Raw genomic sequence first — 16864 nt, 5'->3', positions numbered from 1 at the left:
ATCCGATAAGAAGCGCCGATAAGCACAATTGACCGGCGCGGGCCGAGGCCCTCTATCATCCCACCTGCAATCTTTTCCCCTCATTATCTCCTCTTTCCACCACCACTCAACAACAACACCAACACCAACACCACAATGGCTCTCGACGACATACCCGTAGCGCAAGCCGTCACCGTCACCCTGCAAGACCTAATCGACGGTACGTCCCCCAACCCCAATCCCCAAAACAACCCAACCCACATCCATCTCACTAACCCTCCACAAAAACAGGAACCATCCCCCCCACGACCCTAACAGAAGCCTTCGGCCCCTCCTCGCTGGGCATAATCCTGGTCAAAAACCTCCCCGCAACCTTCCCCCACCTACGCGCGCAAGTCCTCTCCAACGCCTCGTACCTCGCCTCGCTGCCCCCCTCAACCCTAGACTCCCTCACCTGCGCCTCCGCAAAATACCTCATCGGCTGGTCCCTAGGCAAAGAAACCCTCCGTGACGGGCACTACGACACACACAAGGGCTCCTACTACCTGAACTGCGCGTTCTACAACGACCCGTCCCTCCAAGGCGCGCCGTCCATCGACGCAGAATTCCCCGAATATACCTCCCCCAATATCTGGCCGAGCGAGACGGATCTCCCCACCTTCCGGAGCAGCTTCGAGCAGCTCTGCACACTGATTATTGATACGGCGGCGTTGGTGGCGCGCGCGTGTGATCGCTTCGCGGTGGAAAGTGTCGATGGGTATAAGCCTGGGTATTTGGAGAAGGTCGTGAGGGGGAGTTTTACCACTAAGGCGAGGTTGTTGCATTATTTTCCTACTGAAGGTTCTTCCTCTCCTTCGGAGGGAGGGAAAAAAGAAGAAAGTGAGGGTGAGGGTAATGATGATGATGATGACGACTGGTGCGCAACCCACCTCGACCACGGATGTCTAACGGGCCTTACGTCCGCAATGTTTGTCGATGAGGAGGCGCACGATCCCTCCTCCTCCACTTTGGAAGATAAATCCTCTCCCCTCCCGGAACTCATGTCCTCGCCGGATCCTAAGGCCGGGTTGTATATCCGCTCCAGGACGGGCCAGGTTGTTAAGGTCAATATACCGAAGGATTGTCTTGCGTTTCAGACGGGTGAGGCGTTGCAGCTGATCACGAGGGGGCAGTTCCGTGCTGTGCCGCATTTCGTGAAGGGGGCTAGAGGGGTCGGGAAGGTGGCGAGGAATACGTTGGCGGTGTTTACGCAGCCGAATTTGGAGGAGGAGGTAACGCCTGGGGTTACGTTTGGGGATTTTGCTAGGGGCGTGGTGGAGAAGACGTCGAAGTAGGATGCTACATCATTATTTGATGGGGGTGGGTGTATAGTTTGTTTGTTTAGCCTCTGGTATCATCTTGAATATAGTACAGTCCAGCTCAATCATCATGTCTTCCTCGCTTCCGTTCCCTCTCTTTATCAGGCACATAGTCCCCTTCTTCTGTTTCCTCTGTCCCGCCGCGCAGCTGATCCATACGGAGCGTGAAATCTTCCTCCTCTTCCTCTTCCTCTTCTTCTTCCTCCTCCTCCTCCTCCTCCTCATCATCATCATCATCATCCTCCTCATCACCAACAGACAACCGACTCGTCCCCTCCTCCGCCTCACTAACAGGGTTACTCAAATCCGCATCCCCCAACCCCGTACTAACAAGCTTACTGAGCTTCCCCATCTTGGCGAAATTCGACCTGGACTTGGTCGACGGCCGTCCCACATCGCCCGGTATCTTGGCCTCTCTAAAATCCGCCGCTTTCGCCACCCCATCCAGCACACGAAGATTCGCCCTCCACATCTTCATATCCCTAGCGTCGCTATAATGCCCCACATCCTCGCCATTCAGCGAGTCAATTGCAAGCGTCTGCGTGCGGAAATCGCCCCAGAACCATTTCTGCCCTTCTGGGATGCGCTCGTCCGCTTGGCGAGAATACTCCCGTCCGCGGAGCACACCATCCAGATCGTATCCGAGGGATAGGGATCCGAACATGAGTTGCAGGGCGTCGGGCTCGTAGAGTCGGCCGAGAATCATGTCCTGGGATACGTCGACCATGGCGCCGGGGTGCATGCGGTACCAGTCGCCGTAGCCGCTCATGCCGACGTAGTGGAAGGCGGAGACGACTTCATCTGGGTTCAGGGGTTTGATGGGGTGGAGGGTGTTGCTGGTGAGGTAGATGCGGCGGTCGCTGGGGGTGTAGATCTTGCCGCGGATGCGGATGGTGTATTTCTCTGCGAGGTGCTTGGATTTGCGGTCTGAGTCGCAGTTTTTCAGGTCGAGGCGGATCTCTTCGATCACCATTATCTCGGTGACGGTTGGTGAGGGGGTGATGTTGGGGTTGTAGTTCTGGGGTTTCAGGCGTACGGCGTCGCCGATGGTCAGGAGCTCGGCGCCGATGAAGATCCCCTGGCTGTAGATGGATGCGTCGGGCCAGATGCCTTTGAAGTGGTGTTTGTCTAGGAGGCTGAAGGAGGACATGATGGTCATGGCGTATTCGATGGAGGGGTGGAGGTTCTCGCGAGGGATGTTTTGGAGGAAGTGTTCGTAGGCGTTGAAGGGTTTGATGGATTTCAGATAGACGTATTTGTAGTGCAGGGAGTAGCTCTTGTCAGGGCTGTGGGGGTCAGGGAAGGTTTCGACGCGGAAGCCTGAGTAGTTGACGCTCTGTTTTTTGGGGGATGTCTGGACGATGTCTTGGAAGATGGTGTCTTCTTCTGGGACCTGACTGACGATACCTGCTCGCCATTCTGGGGTGCCCGACCATCGCTTCTCGCTGGGGAAATATATTTGGATCTGGTTATGTTCAGGGTTCCAGGCTAGTTCGCCTTCAAAATCCGGCGTCCAGAGCACAACTTCTCCGGCACGGGGGAGAAAGGATGGTTGCATGTCCAGCTTCTGGATGTATTCGTTGAGTGATGAACGCTCTGCGCGCCAGTCCATGCTTCCAGGCTCTGTGATGTCCTTCTCCTGTAAGCCCTGTAGCTCGAGCTGCAGCACGGCCATCTTGAATACGTCTGGTGTCCCTTCGTTATCTGTACAAGGGCATGTCGCCGACGAAAGCTTGCCTGGAGGCCTGCCTGGAGGTCGGCCAGGGGGCCTACCAGGGGGTCGTCCGGGTCTTCCTGGTGGTCTTCCCGGTGGCCTTCCGGGTGGTTTGCTTGCGCTTGATCCGGGAGGTCGACCAGGCGGCCTCCCCGGTGGCCTACCAGGGGTTCGAATCGGCGTTCCAGTCCCAGGAGGTCTCCCCCGAGGTCTTCCAGGACCTCGTCTTTCTGAGCCGCCTTCTGTAGATTACTGTCAGTGTTGCATAGGACATCCGAATATTGGTCGCGACATACCTTGTTTTCTCTTAGACATTTTCTCGCAAAGAACACAGATACACGGCTCTTGGCCGCCTGTCATAAGATAGTAGAAGTGCGGAAAGAACTGCTTCGTGGAGTTGAAATACACATCTGTTGGATGGCCATAGAGGAAACGATCGTACTGCTGAGAATCAGGGATATGAATGCACCCAGAAGTAAAGGGCTAAAAACCTACAATGTCGGGGTTTGCAATACGCGGCCTGTCAAATAGAGCATAACCATCAGGCAGACTGTCCAGAATGTATTCCACTCCTAAAAAGCAGGGTTAGTGAAGCGGAATAAAAGCGAATATAATTTCAATATGCTAGCATGCAGCGACATGTCTCTTTTCCTTTCTGATCAAAGAACAGCGACTACCATTGGCCTTCACATGACGGTACAATAAAGTACACGATGCGCCAAACATCTCAATATGGATCTGAAGTACAGAGTCCGAAAGGAGTAATGGATAAATAAATCACAAACAACTTCCAAAGCAACCGTGCAAAGGTGTAGAGCATCAACCGAAGTAGAATAAGATCAAAGTAAGCCATGCAATCAACGTACCACGCTCATAAGCCCCCGTTTTCTGCAGCCACATGGCGGCCAGCTTCTCTCGATAGTAACTATCGTCTGGTCTCAGGAATCTCTCATCTTTGGGCCAGTTGTCCTGGGTGCCGTCGCTGAATGTCCGGTTGATTGGTATTACGACCACTTTTTGCTGGTCTGGTGAAGACGAGTCTTCCATAATGATTGACATTATAGTAGAAGGGGCGTGTTCCCCCTGCAGTAGTTAAAATTAGATAAGATCTGAATAAGAGATGGAAGTAAGCTGTGATTAGTCTGCACGCAACATGCACATTTTGGGATAGAAATGAACACGTGACTTGAATACTGAATAGAAGAAGAGGGAAAAGTGAAGGGTAAAGATTCAAGAGGCAGGAAGACAAGAACAGAGCTATGCAGCATTGATGATAGTTGATTGCATGGGACAAGAAGAGGATCCGCTCTGCCGCCGTGGGTGATGGTCATGTGACTCTACAGATGGGTAAATCATCAGGTTATATCTATTTGCATCATCCAAAAGTCCAGTTACAGATTCACTCGGACACTAAGTCAACATGAATAGAAAATGAAACAATGGTCACAGCGTCGGCTAGTTTGACCTGCAGTGGATGAGAGCCTACTGCTGATCATCCTGTACCTCAACTGCTTCCGATTCGGATTCATAGGGTGGTGGAGAAAGCTCTCCTTCTTCCACCCAGACCTTGCGCAGCTCGTTCTCAATATCCTCCCGACGCTGTTTCCACTCTTCCACCTTGTCAAGCCGCTTCCGTATCTCCTGCAACTCCTTCTCAACTCCCAGCTTTTCCTTGGCGGTGCCGATCCTCTCAAACTCCCATTGCTCGCCCCCTTCGCCAATACTAATGCTAAGGTTGTATGTGTGGTACTTCTTGAGCGATGCGCGTGTGGAGATCGTAATCACGGTGATTCCCCGCTCCTTTGCCCGCTGGTACAGTAGGCCCTCGACATCAGACGAGACCGCTGAGGTTCCTTCATCAAGGAAGGCATAGCGAGGCTCGTGATAGTAAATTCGTGCCAATGCCATGCGTTGCTTCTCTCCTCCACTCAGGACATCCTTCCACTCCTTTCGAGTGTCCCACCCGCCTTCGCGCCCAGGGAGGTAGCCTAGGTGAGCGTCGTCCAGAATTTTCTGCAGTGCAGCATCGGTCACACCTGCCTCGTGCATGTCGATTGCAGTGTGGGGGTAGATTACTTGATCGCGGAGAGTCCCCACGCTGAGATAGGGCCGCTGGGGAAGGAACATGATGCCGTCAAGCCCAAACCCTCTGGGGCGACTGACCAACCCGCGGTACACTGGCCACAGCCCTGATACAACCCGGGCAATGGCAGTCTTGCCGACCCCATTCGGTCCAGATATCAGGAGGTGGTCGCCGGAGTGCACGACGAATGACAGTGACTCGATCAGATCATCGCCACCCCGGGGATATAATGAAGGCGCGACGATGGGAACCTGTTCGAGACGAACACCATCAAAGCCGTTATGAATAGTCCCTTGTACATCCGCGAGAGAGTATAGCTCCGCATGAGAATTGCGTGGGGGGTAGTATGCACTCGCATGCACTCGGTGAAGGGTGGATATCAAGCTGTAGACTCGAGACGTGTACCCAGCCAACTCCGAGATGTCTTTGATACTATACATCATCCGGCCACCTGCATCCGCCAGAGATAGCATCAAACGTTTGTTCGTGATGAACTCCTTCATGCGATCGCGTTCTCGACCAGTCTCCTTCGGCACGTCCACAAGCTCCAGGGCACCACCCATGCCGCCCCAGGCTGGAAGAAATATTGGCAGAGACGTGATCAGATACCCAAACGCAGACCAAGCGTATTTCAGAATGACGTCTTCTAGCATGTTGTATCGGATCTTGAGGCTATAGATGCCCTCCATCCAGCGCTGAAGGTCTTTGAAGCTTCTCATCAGGAAAACACGTTCGATGTCCGCGCCGCCATAGAAAGAGATTTCCTCAGCATTGGCGAGCAACCGTGAATGTAGACCCCGGAAGTCACCCTCTTTCTTTCCCTCCACAGCCTTCAGCTTTCCAAACGGTGGTGAAAGCTTTCGCAGAACTGCTGCGGTACTGAAGTAGCCCGTGAGGATACCGGTAAGGGCCAAAGGCCCGAGAGAACGATACAGTTGATAATTAAACACGAATAGGTCCACCATAGGCTTCCCCATGGACGAGTATAGAGCTGCTGCTGCAGAACAGAAGAGCGTGAGGTCCTGGGTAATGAACTGGTCTGGTCCTTGGCCAACACCGCCATCCAGATTCATCAACTTGTAGTAGTTGTTATCGCCAGTAAGATAGAGATCGTGGATATACCTCGTTAATCGGGTCCGGAACGCAATAGACACCTTCGATTGAAGGAACTTGATCATGGCATTGGTGTAGGAAGCCAGTGTGCCAATCCCACACCATTTGAGAATGCCCCAAGCGAAAGCGCGCCCTTTGCCCGCGACAAGATCCCTTACAATCTCGCCATCAAGCCGTGCGATCAATAGAGACAGGTACGTCCGCAAGAGCAAGAAAACCCCATGACCCATCAATAATCCGGTTTCTTTGCTACCCCATCTCGGGACCATGATACTCCCTAGGCTGAGGAATTGATGAAGGAATGCAAGGTTGATCCCAGGCTTTGTGGTTGGCGGCGGTATTTGATTCACTGATTCGCCGTCGCCGACACGGGCGGCAGCAGGTGGATTCAAGAACAAGCGCCGATGCGCATCGAAAGTCGTCTGTTTGGTCGGATGGATCACAACCTTGGAGGTCATGGAGCCCTTATAGGGCACATAGATGGTACGAGTGCCATCCTTGCCTCGAATCCCGGAATTCCGACGCAGCAGCTGTCTTCCTCGCGCACGTTCTTTGGCCCTTTCGCTGAACCATTTGTAGCCTCCATAACCGGAACCCACGATAGATAGGATCAGTGCAATAGTGGCGATGATTTGGGTGGTCTTTGATGAACGCTTGATCCGGGAGCGAACGAGACTGGCGTATTTGTTGTACAGCGCCACGAGAGGATCTTCTCGACGGCGAAGCGTTGAATGAGCGGCCATTATGCCTCATGTATAGCCACAGAGCCACTTCTAACACAATCTGTGGGCACCTTGTAGGACAGTGCCTTCACGGCAGCTGGCATTCTTAGGCCAGACTGTCGAAGGCCATCAGGAGATGGGGAGAAGCGTCCGCAGGGATGACGCGTTCTATATCGGTCTGTGGTGGTATTTCGAGGTTGGAAATGCTGTAAGCAAGAAATATGAGTGAGAATAGGTGTGGTTGTGAGACAGTTGTTAGCGGACAACTCACTCAGGAGCTCACATCATGGTTGAAGCTGACAATGTTGTTGAGATTTAATGCATGTGAAGACCTCGGGCCAACATTGCGGAGGGGCGGAGGCGCATCTCACGTGCGGAGTCCCCAGACCTTCATTACATCAAGTATCAGTAGCCACAAGTTTTAGCCTTCACAGAGACCTGCTCGCTAATTTAGGAGATTGCCTATGAGCCTAATCTCCGAAATATTGTGTCGATGGCTTCCTAGCTGCTTTTAGATGTTCAAGTAACTAATGAAGCCGTTGACATCATCCGGTCGATGTCGGAGTAGTGAATCGCTTGATTTCACAGATCTTGTACCACAAGTACTACTAATTGAGCCACCCAAATTGCATCAGATAATCGGCAGTTATTGGCTGTGACAATTGTCTGCGTTATTGAGCTTTGCAGATCCATCCTCTGGCAGTCTTACTATGTAGGCCCTTAAGCGCCCAACTTCCTAAAAGGGACTGCAACCAAGACGGGCCGGATAGTGCAGGTAGTAGTTACGAGGTTGGTGGTATTATCTGATAGAAGTAGTTGTTATCTGTATCATTTAGTTGATCTGGTGCCGGTCGATTAAGCTTCAATAGCGGGAGGTTGATGGTAAAATACAAGGTCTACCAATATCGCACGAGGCACCTAAACTTGAGGTCAGTGCTGGTCCGCTAGACTTTAATCGAAGAACCATATGGCTGGCCGGCACTTTGGCAACCAGGGAAGCCCGGAAGATTTACGCAAATGTGGATCGTTTCACAGACTTGAACATGGTATTTCTTGATTCCGACATTGGGGCCTAGCTATCCCATTTGTCCTCGATCGTATGACTTGACAGCCAGAAAGTGAAGGCATAAACATGAATGAATGATCTCGAAAAACAAAAATAGCATCCGAAGGCTGCAGTCTCGCACTTGATGCGGGGGTTGGATACAAGAGTGGGGATGGCATGGAGATCAGGTATTACAGGGTAATTACCAGCTCTTTCTCTAGCTGCTGAAGCTGAAAGCTGGTATACAATCCAAACAGTCTCCGCATACCTGTCTGAAACCAAAACTTGACAATCACTTGGATCTCAAGACAAGCAAAGTATTTCGTAGAATGCGCCATCCCCTCTGTGTCAATGATCAACCCGGGGGGATACTGGAATGTATCACCCAGACAGAAATGTTGTGTTATTGGGGTTGTTGCTTGACTCCTACTTAGCAGACCCCGTAAACTATGGATGGCTGCAGTGGCATCTTCTTTGGCAGGGATGACTATCACCATTAGAAGCAGACCGTTATTTACGAAGGCAGGGTAGCACAAACGAATAAAAAGGGAGATTGATACCTACAGCGTATAGAATATTGAGACTAGGTATGTGTGCAGGTGTGCAAGCATGGATAGGTGGCTAGATAGGATGATCGACTCTTCTTTCGACAACTGCCCGGGCCTATTCTTGTTGAGCAGCATCTGATTCGCAGGCAGTCCCAAGTAGATGCATGGAATGACGCCCCGGGCGCATTATCCGCCAGCCATGGTGATGAGCCTTTCTAGACTAGAGCATGTTAATGTTCTTGGAAGATGACCTCTAGATTTCTGAAAAGCTTGCTGCGGACGGCGACCTTGGTCCCAGCGAAGGAGGAATTAGATTTAGATTGACGGGCGACGACATGGGAGACCTGAGCAGTAGCTGAGGCCGATCACGGTCGGTGATAGTTAGCCAATGGTAGGACCTATTCTCAACGGACAACGAATGATGCATGTCTTGATTAACCCAATAAAATGCCAGAGGGGCTGAAGATATTAGATGTGAGCGGAGTCGTGGTACTGTCTAGGGCGTGCGGTTTTTTAGGCTGGAAGGCTAGCAGGACGAGAAGCGAATGAAGATAGTGACTTCTTCGGAGTGGAGGGGTGCCCGTCCAGAATCTCAATTGCGGAAGTCGGTAATTTCGACTCGATCCTGTATCATGAGGTACTGATCACCCACAATAGCTGTAACTTATTCCTGAGCCTTGCCTACTTTAGTAGTGGTGCTGCTCGCTTGGCTGAGCAGATGGCCGTCGTCACCTGGAACTGTTTCCAGGGTCTTGAAGGGGAGGGAGGGAGGGCCAGGGTGTAGGTCTCCCATGATTGTTGGTGGTCATGAGGGACGAGAAGCTGCAGGTTCAGTGAAGGTGGTGTGCACCATGAATTGATCCGTCTCGGGGCAAGTACAGGCTGTTACGGAAGAGAGAGAGATGCTGTGGCTACAGAAATCACGGCCCCCTCCAAAGGACACCATGAAATGGGAGCAGATATGCATGACTTCGAAAGGACTATTGAGCTGTTAGATATACGCCAGCCTCACCTTGTCACTGGTGATTGAGACCACCTTAACTCTTGGCTACCTCCGATTCGTCCTGGAAGCGCCCACGGAAGAAAAGACGAGCCAGATCCCTGCACCAAGCCTTCTCGGGGTAACAATGATAGCACTTACTTTCGGGGTTTGCTATGCGATCCGTGAAAGAAAATGAATGAAAATAAAATAATCAGACTTTCATGACTTCTCCCAATTTTCGTGATAATTTGGATGGGTACAACTGCTATAGTTATAATACTTACGAGGATATGAGCCCATTCTCGAGTCGGAACTTGTTCCGGATGACCTCGAGTCGAAGGCTACAGAAGACTTACACTTCTACCGGGGACCGGGCTGCTGCTGTGGGTAGGCGTGTAACTCACTAGCTTCTGGCTATGCATGAATTACATCAGTCTGGATCAAATGAAGTATGGGGGATCCTGCTGGTATCCTTATCGTCCACATGTCTGTGCAATAGATAATTTGAATCTTTTGGAAAGCGTGGCTCACCATGGTGCTCATGGTAAGTGATTTACCGGTTCCAATGGGAGGTAATCAGGGCGTGCAAAATTCAAGGTACGGGGCATCACCCGTCAAATCAGGCCCGAACCTGCTGCAAATGGAGAACTGAACCTCCGTCTCCAATGCTGGACCAGCCAGTCGCAGCAGTTCTAAGGGTGTCTGGCCCCAATTCTGCAGCCCTGCATCTTTTGGTCCGGACCAGACTTGGCCTGTGTTCTCCCGCTTTTTCTTTTTCCATTTTTCGTTCCTTTTTTCATTCGCCTTTTACTCCTGGGGCCCGTACTAATTTCTCATGCGGGTTCCAATGTCTGCTTGCTGCTTTTCCTTTTACCCCTTGCCCCCCAAGGCACATCCGAGCATTCATCCACCATCAACGTCCCTACTTACTTAACAGTACCAGTTAATTTAAGGTCATCACCTCCGTAAAAGTCAGCGCATAGCAACACGAATGGAGTAATTTTAAATTATTTTGTTTTCTTGTACCTTCTTATTATTATTATTATCATTCCTGTATTATTATTGTTATTGCGATGATAATGTTAATTTTGGTTTTATTACTATCATCATTGCTGTATTCGCCCACCCACTTTCCACCTCCCTCCTCCCCCTCCCCTCCCTTCTCCTCTCTCTCTCTCTCCCCCCTCGGGCTCTACGTATTCTTTTGCTATTTCCCTCTCTTTCTCGGTTCTCTTTTTACTCTAGTTTCCTCCCCCTTTCCCCTTCCTCTTCCTCTTTCTGCTTAAACCGGTTAGCCGCCAGTCAAGGAGCTAAGGAATAAGCCACTCTCCACTATCATCAACCGGCTTGCTTGACCATATCAAAGCACCACCGCACCTGGGCTGATTCCCCTTGGACTTCCGTGCTCCCCTGTCGCTCATCCCGACTGTAGAAAACCGTCATCGGACCGTGTCCAACTAGTGGGAAGAAAAGGTCTCTCTTAGCCGCTGGCTACACTTTTGACACTTCCTTTGCCCATCGACTAAGCGAAAGGGACGAACCCACAGCACAAGAATCAGATCATCAACCGCCGATCAGATTACTTTCGAGGGGGCCCTCTTTTAGAGTTCCTTTTCACCTTAACTTCCCTCCCGCTGGCCAACAACCCGTCAGCCCCAGTGCAACAAGCGATCATACCCTAGATCGTTTACGTTACAGCTATTATTCTTCTCCAACTAACTAACTCAATTAACTACCGGGCTGTCTGGCCGGTGACCTTTGCCTTAACCTTGCCTGAACCTTTTATCATTATTACCTACTACCAACTATTTCGTACCACTCTAATACAAAAGAGGTCATCAACGAGTCAAGAGGAGCTGCTTGCGCCCTGGCTCAACCACGTGATCCCCTACGTTCAAACAGTCCTGCACTTCACACGCTCGAACCCTTCCATTCCTGCGATCATCCCCAGACTTGACTTCCAGATCGTGCCGGTCGCATATGCTTTTCTGCTCGTCTGCCGCCCTGTATTCTGGACATTGGAGTGCGGATTGATTGGATCTGCTCATTGCGAACGAGTCTTTTAGTGCTGCGCACTAGCCTTATTCAAGGCGGTGGTCCGGGTCCCAGAGCTAAGCAACTTACTGGTACTACCACCTTAGTAACCTGCCTCCATCCCATCCATTCAGTACGTGCGAAGAGCCAGGAGGCGTGACTGCACCCTCTCTCTCTCTCCTCTTCTTCTTCCTTGCCGGCGCAACCCCCCTCCCTCCCCTTCTCGGCGGTAACCCTGGTGGTCATTGTCCTCCAACTCCTCTCTATCTCTCTCTCGCTCTCTCTTTTCTTCTCTCGTCACTCTTCTCTCCCTTCGTTTTTTTTTTTTTGGTTTCCCCGTCGGCTTAAGTGAACCTCGCTCTGCTACCCTCAATGCTCGGAGGGAGCTTAGAGCGAGATTCTTCACCATTAAACTCAAAACCGACCACTGGAGAAGCGCTCATGCCTATCGCGACGAGTCCCCCCGACTCCAGTAAGTTTCCAACTCCGTTTTTCCTGGCTTCGCAATCAAATTCTCCGATGCGCTTGAGTTGGTTCCGAGTGCCGTTGCTGATATCTCCTTTGTTAGATCCTGAACCGCCGCCTCAGGACCAGCCCGCCACCACCGATGCGTCGCCTCCGTCCAACCATGTAGAGCCCGTCAATGCGGCTCAAGAGTCCGTCGCACCAGCCCAGGGTTCGGTAGAGGACTCTGCAACCACGTCTACTGACGCACCGAAGAAACATCATTTGCTGTTGCCCATCCCGTCGCGTGCATCCTTAAAAGCGGATCGACAATCTACGCTGGACAAGAGTCAAGACACCGCTCACGATGACTCCGAAAATACTCTTCGCGGTTCGAAAAGAAGCATATTCAAGGGTCGTAGGGACCGGAGCAGAGGTAGCAGTATGAGGTCCCGTCGGCAAAACCAGGAGGGGGCGAGTATGGAGGAAGATAAGTCGGCAAGCCCTGACTTGCGTGATCCGGCCAAGCCAGAGAGGAGAAGCAAGGTCTCGTATAGGTTGTTCGCTTTCTTGAGCTGCTGTTCCTCGCCCAGCGATGATTCGGAGGACCCTGCCATCCCAGCGAAGAGGACATCCAGACAGCCATCGGTTCCCCACACCCAGGCCACTCCGGAGAAGGCTGACACCAATGCTGGTGATTCGAGCACCGCGGAATCCAAAGACCCCAGCTACTACCGGGATGAGAAACCCAACATGACTGTGACGTCGAACCAGTCCATGTCTCAAGTGGACGAAGAGCGCACTGTGACTACTTCCGAGCAGGGCGCTCAGCTCGATGGTGCAACGGTACTTTCGGGTGCGGCAGAGACAGAGAAAGTACCGACTTTGCCACAGGACAGTGCTGAATCACAGGGGTTTGGTGTAGGCCAGAGTACCCAACCTTCCACTACGACCGCCGAAGCAAGCGCTGTTGCTAGCGAAGTGGAGGAACCCGCTCAGAAAACAGAGGAGCAAGCGATCTCGCCCCTCACTGAAAAGTCTCAGGATGCTCCGACAGCTCCTATAGAGCTGAATGAATTGCCTAAGCCCCCGGCGTCCGAAAATAGCTATGACGACGAGAAGTATACTTCACACGACGAGGAGGCGACAGTAATTCCAGCTGAATTGCCTCCGCCGACGGGCCCATCTGGACACCACGCCGATACAATGCTAGAGGAGACGCAACAGCAATTCCTCTTGCCGCCACCTCTTCCCCATCTGCGGGACAGGAAATGCTTGGTTCTTGATTTGGACGAGACATTGGTTCACAGTAGTTTCAAGGTCCGCCATCCTCAATTTATCATCAACCCAGTGTTAGACTAACCTATGTTCAGGTTCTTGAACGCGCGGATTTTACCATTCCCGTGGAGATTGAAGGTCAATATCACAACATCTACGTTATAAAAAGACCTGGAGTCGACCAATTCATGAAAAGGGTGGGTGAGTTGTATGAAGTGGTTGTCTTTACCGCTTCTGTGTCGAAGGTGAGTTATTCCAAACTAGGAATCATCGGCTACGCATTCGCTCATGCTTCATTAGTACGGTGATCCTCTGCTGGATCAGCTAGATATTCACAACGTTGTCCACCACCGACTGTTCAGGGATAGTTGCTATAACCATCAAGGCAACTATGTCAAGGTTTGTTCCACTCAGTGTACATTGTCTTGTGTGAATTGTTAACTGATCCCTGGTTAGGATCTCTCTCAAGTAGGCCGCGACCTACGAGATACGATTATCATCGATAATTCCCCAACTTCGTATATCTTCCACCCTCAACATGCGATACCCATCAGCAGCTGGTTCTCTGACGCCCACGATAACGAGCTTCTCGATCTGATTCCCGTCCTCGAAGACCTTGCCGGGGCACAAGTGAAAGACGTTAGTCTGGTTCTCGACATTACATTGTGATGCCTGTAACTCTAGTTTTTCTGGCATTTGCATTACAGCATGCTTATCTTCACCTTGCGGGTCCACTCGGTTTTCAAAAGAAAGAGTCATCTGATTTTTGATCAACTATACGCATGGAACGTCTGCCGTGTCGAGCAGCCAGACCGTCCGGGCAGCTCAATCCAGCTTCGTCTGGGATCTGAACGCTCGTGGCAGTTCCACAGTGAAGATGTGTTTTCTTTAACTTTTCCTCCCCATCATCATCTTTTTGCCTTTATCCCCATGTCATTCGCACCGTTTTTCTTCCGAGCACCGGCCATGTTCTTGCGCTCCCAGCGAGCAGATACCAGATTACCCCCGCCAGTCTTGTTTCCTAGTGTTTAAAGTTTTCTTTCCTGTTGCATACCGCAGGCGTCAGTCTTGGTCATCAGCCAAAATTTTGCTGATCTCATGTATACGCTCCCCGATTTACATTCCCTCTTTTCTTTCATCTGTCTCTTTCTACTTTTGATTCCTTTCATCGTCCCCATTTTGTTCTTTTTGCTTAACATGCAGCCCATAAGAGGCTCGACCCGCCGTCCTGGTTCTTTTCCTAGTCTCTTTGTGCCTGAAGATGTGAACCCCCAAAACCCAGCGTTGTTTTTGTCATTGGTTCGCCAAGGTCTATTTGTTTTTGGAGACTCCCCTGCGCGTGGCATTTTGATTCATGTCTCAAGCGCCTGTCGCTGCTTCTGGTACACGCATGGTCTGAACGGTTCCAGATTTACATGGGATCGGACTTTGCAATGTATATGTACTGATTGGGCGTGCGTGCTGTACATAAAAGCGTCCGCCTCCACCATCCAGCTTGTCCCGTGTTTAAGTAGTTTTGAATTGACCGTTTCACGAGACGGCCGAGTTCCAGAGTAGTATAGATCAGAAGTAACGAGTAAAACAGGCAGTAACGCATATTGGACAGAATTATTGGCGATATATCGAGCATCTAGACTACAGCGTAGAGTGGATCGCCTCTTTAACGGCGAAGGCGGGCTGGAATCACGCCGCGGCAATAATGACCGATCGGTCGGTCATCTCCAAATCTTCCATCGCATCCCGCTTTTGTCCGCACTACATCGTGTCAGCTCATGTGAGTATTCTCCGATTAGCCCCGTCCTGAACTCTTTCCTACATATATACATACATATTTCCCCTGCAAGGCTGTGTCCGCTTCCTTGAGCCTCCATCCAAAGCTCCGACGATCTCCTGATATTTCTTGGCAGCGTCATACCCAATCTCCCCGCCTCCAACTGCATCACCACCAAACCACTTTTTTTCCCAGGACCACCCTACACACACACACACACACACACACACACACACACCCCATCGCTCAACATGAAGGACAAAAACGGCTGGGACGGAAAGCTACGGGTCGAACCGAAAGCCACGATCACGAACCCGGAAGCACTAGAAGACCCCGATTACTCGGACTCGGATGCGCCGCCCGTGGAGGAGATCGAGGCCGATGAAGGTATGTCAATCAACATCCATGAATACCGGGATGCTGTGCTGTGGTATACCGGTGATACAAAGGACAATATACTGATGGTTGGGTTTTGTGTGCAGATCTATTGGAGGACGAGGACCCGGAAGCAGAGGTATACGCTGATACTTCTTCCGACGCGACGCGTTCGTTGATTGATGGACACAGTCAGTTAGCTAACACACCTCGCATCAGGAAATCGACCTCGTTCACTGTCGCATAACTTCGCTTCCGGCGTTGCGGTTGGAGCGGTTTCCCAAGGTGAAGGTATAGCGATGATACCCAGTATTTGTGTGGTCGCGCGACACAGTGCTAATTGGGCGGTGGATGATGTAGAGATTATGTTTCCGACAGAATCAAATCTCACGAATCGAATTCCCCACGGAAGTTGCCAAGTCGTTGACGGAACTCGATCTCTACGATAATCTGATATCGCATGTGAAGGGGCTTGATGAGTTCGAGCATTTGACCAGCTTGGATCTTAGCTTCAATAAGATTAAGCATGTAAAGAATATTTCGCATTTGGTCAAGTTGACGGATCTGTATTTTGTGCAGAATAAGATCTCGAAGATAGAGGGGGTGGAGACGTTTACGTCGTTGAGGAATCTGGAGCTGGGGGCGAATAGGATTCGGGTGGGTTTTGGATGTGCTTGAGATGATTGTTGAGGTATCGTTCTGACTGCTTGCAGGAGATTGAGAATCTGGATAATCTGAAGGCGTTGGAGGAGCTGTGGCTGGGGAAGAATAAGATCACGGAATTGAAGGTACGTCGGTTGCGTTGTAAGTCTTGGGTGTGCTGTGCGTTGGCTGACTGACTGCGGTGATGATAGAACCTCGATGGTCTCTCCAACCTGCGCATCCTCTCTATCCAGTCGAACCGTCTCACGAGTATCAGTGGGCTCTCGAACCTGAAGAACCTGGAGGAACTCTATGTGTCCCATAATGCGATCACCGACCTTAGCGGTCTCGAGGAGAACACCTCGTTGCGCGTGCTGGACTTTTCCAACAACCAGGTGTCCAAGCTGGAAAATGTGTCTCATCTGAAGAATCTGGAGGAGCTGTGGGCGTCCAACAACCAACTGTCGAGCTTCGATGAAGTGGAGCGCGAACTCCGGGACAAGGAGAAACTCCAAACGGTGTACTTTGAGGGCAACCCGCTACAGACGAGAGCGCCAGCATTGTATCGGAACAAGGTGCGGTTGGCGATACCGCATATCATGCAGGTTGACGCGAGTAAGTCTCTTTTCTTTATCTGTCGATGCTTAAGAGATACTAACGAAACGTAGCGTATATCCGCGTTGTATAAGGGAACGATTTCTTCATCTTACATGCCATCAACCTCATTCATAGCTATTAATGTACCCGCCCACCTACCCATCACCTATTAGAATTAC

At 51.1% G+C, this 16864-nt stretch overlaps 3 protein-coding genes across 3 annotated transcripts; 2 read left to right on the top strand and 1 right to left on the bottom strand.

The window, feature by feature from the left end:
• Positions 1 to 107: 107 nt before the first annotated feature.
• BO83DRAFT_328486 (uncharacterized protein) lies at positions 108 to 1397 on the top strand. Its single transcript, XM_025528164.1, has 2 exons — positions 108 to 199; positions 271 to 1397. Exons 1-2 carry the CDS (start codon positions 136 to 138, stop codon positions 1311 to 1313), a joined length of 1107 nt encoding a protein of 368 aa, XP_025393254.1. The 5' UTR covers positions 108 to 135; the 3' UTR covers positions 1314 to 1397.
• Position 1398: 1 nt separating this feature from the next.
• On the bottom strand, positions 1399 to 7388 carry pxa1 (putative peroxisomal ABC transporter (PXA1); the record flags this gene model as incomplete). Its single annotated transcript, XM_025534466.1, has 6 exons — positions 4555 to 7388; positions 3918 to 4134; positions 3547 to 3623; positions 3348 to 3404; positions 3111 to 3293; positions 1399 to 3012 (listed from the first exon to the last, which is right to left on the bottom strand). Exons 1-6 carry the CDS (start codon positions 6988 to 6990, stop codon positions 1399 to 1401), a joined length of 4584 nt encoding a protein of 1527 aa, XP_025393253.1. The 5' UTR covers positions 6991 to 7388.
• Positions 7389 to 11950: 4562 nt separating this feature from the next.
• On the top strand, positions 11951 to 16756 carry BO83DRAFT_302630 (NIF-domain-containing protein; the record flags this gene model as incomplete). Its single annotated transcript, XM_025527158.1, has 11 exons — positions 11951 to 12050; positions 12147 to 13342; positions 13396 to 13545; positions 13601 to 13703; positions 13770 to 13939; positions 14313 to 14361; positions 15267 to 15458; positions 15554 to 15585; positions 15807 to 16103; positions 16160 to 16234; positions 16301 to 16756. The coding sequence occupies 11 exons, from the start codon at positions 11951 to 11953 to the stop codon at positions 16754 to 16756; spliced, it is 2820 nt and encodes a 939-aa protein (XP_025393252.1).
• Positions 16757 to 16864: the final 108 nt, after the last annotated feature.

Source organism: Aspergillus eucalypticola (genome assembly GCF_003184535.1).
Source record: "Aspergillus eucalypticola CBS 122712 chromosome Unknown BO83scaffold_1, whole genome shotgun sequence".
Taxonomy (NCBI): domain Eukaryota; kingdom Fungi; phylum Ascomycota; class Eurotiomycetes; order Eurotiales; family Aspergillaceae; genus Aspergillus; species Aspergillus eucalypticola.
Note: the sequence above shows the minus strand (reverse complement) of the source record. Positions and strands in the feature narration are given on the sequence as shown.

Bases quoted from the DNA above. Each gene is read 5' to 3' on its own strand.
- BO83DRAFT_328486 (XM_025528164.1), top strand. From the start codon at position 136: ATGGCTCTCGACGACATACCCGTAGCGCAAGCCGTCACCGTCACCCTG. The intron at 200-270 runs GTACGTCCCCCA...CCACAAAAACAG, and splicing joins CCTGCAAGACCTAATCGACG to GAACCATCCCCCCCACGACC.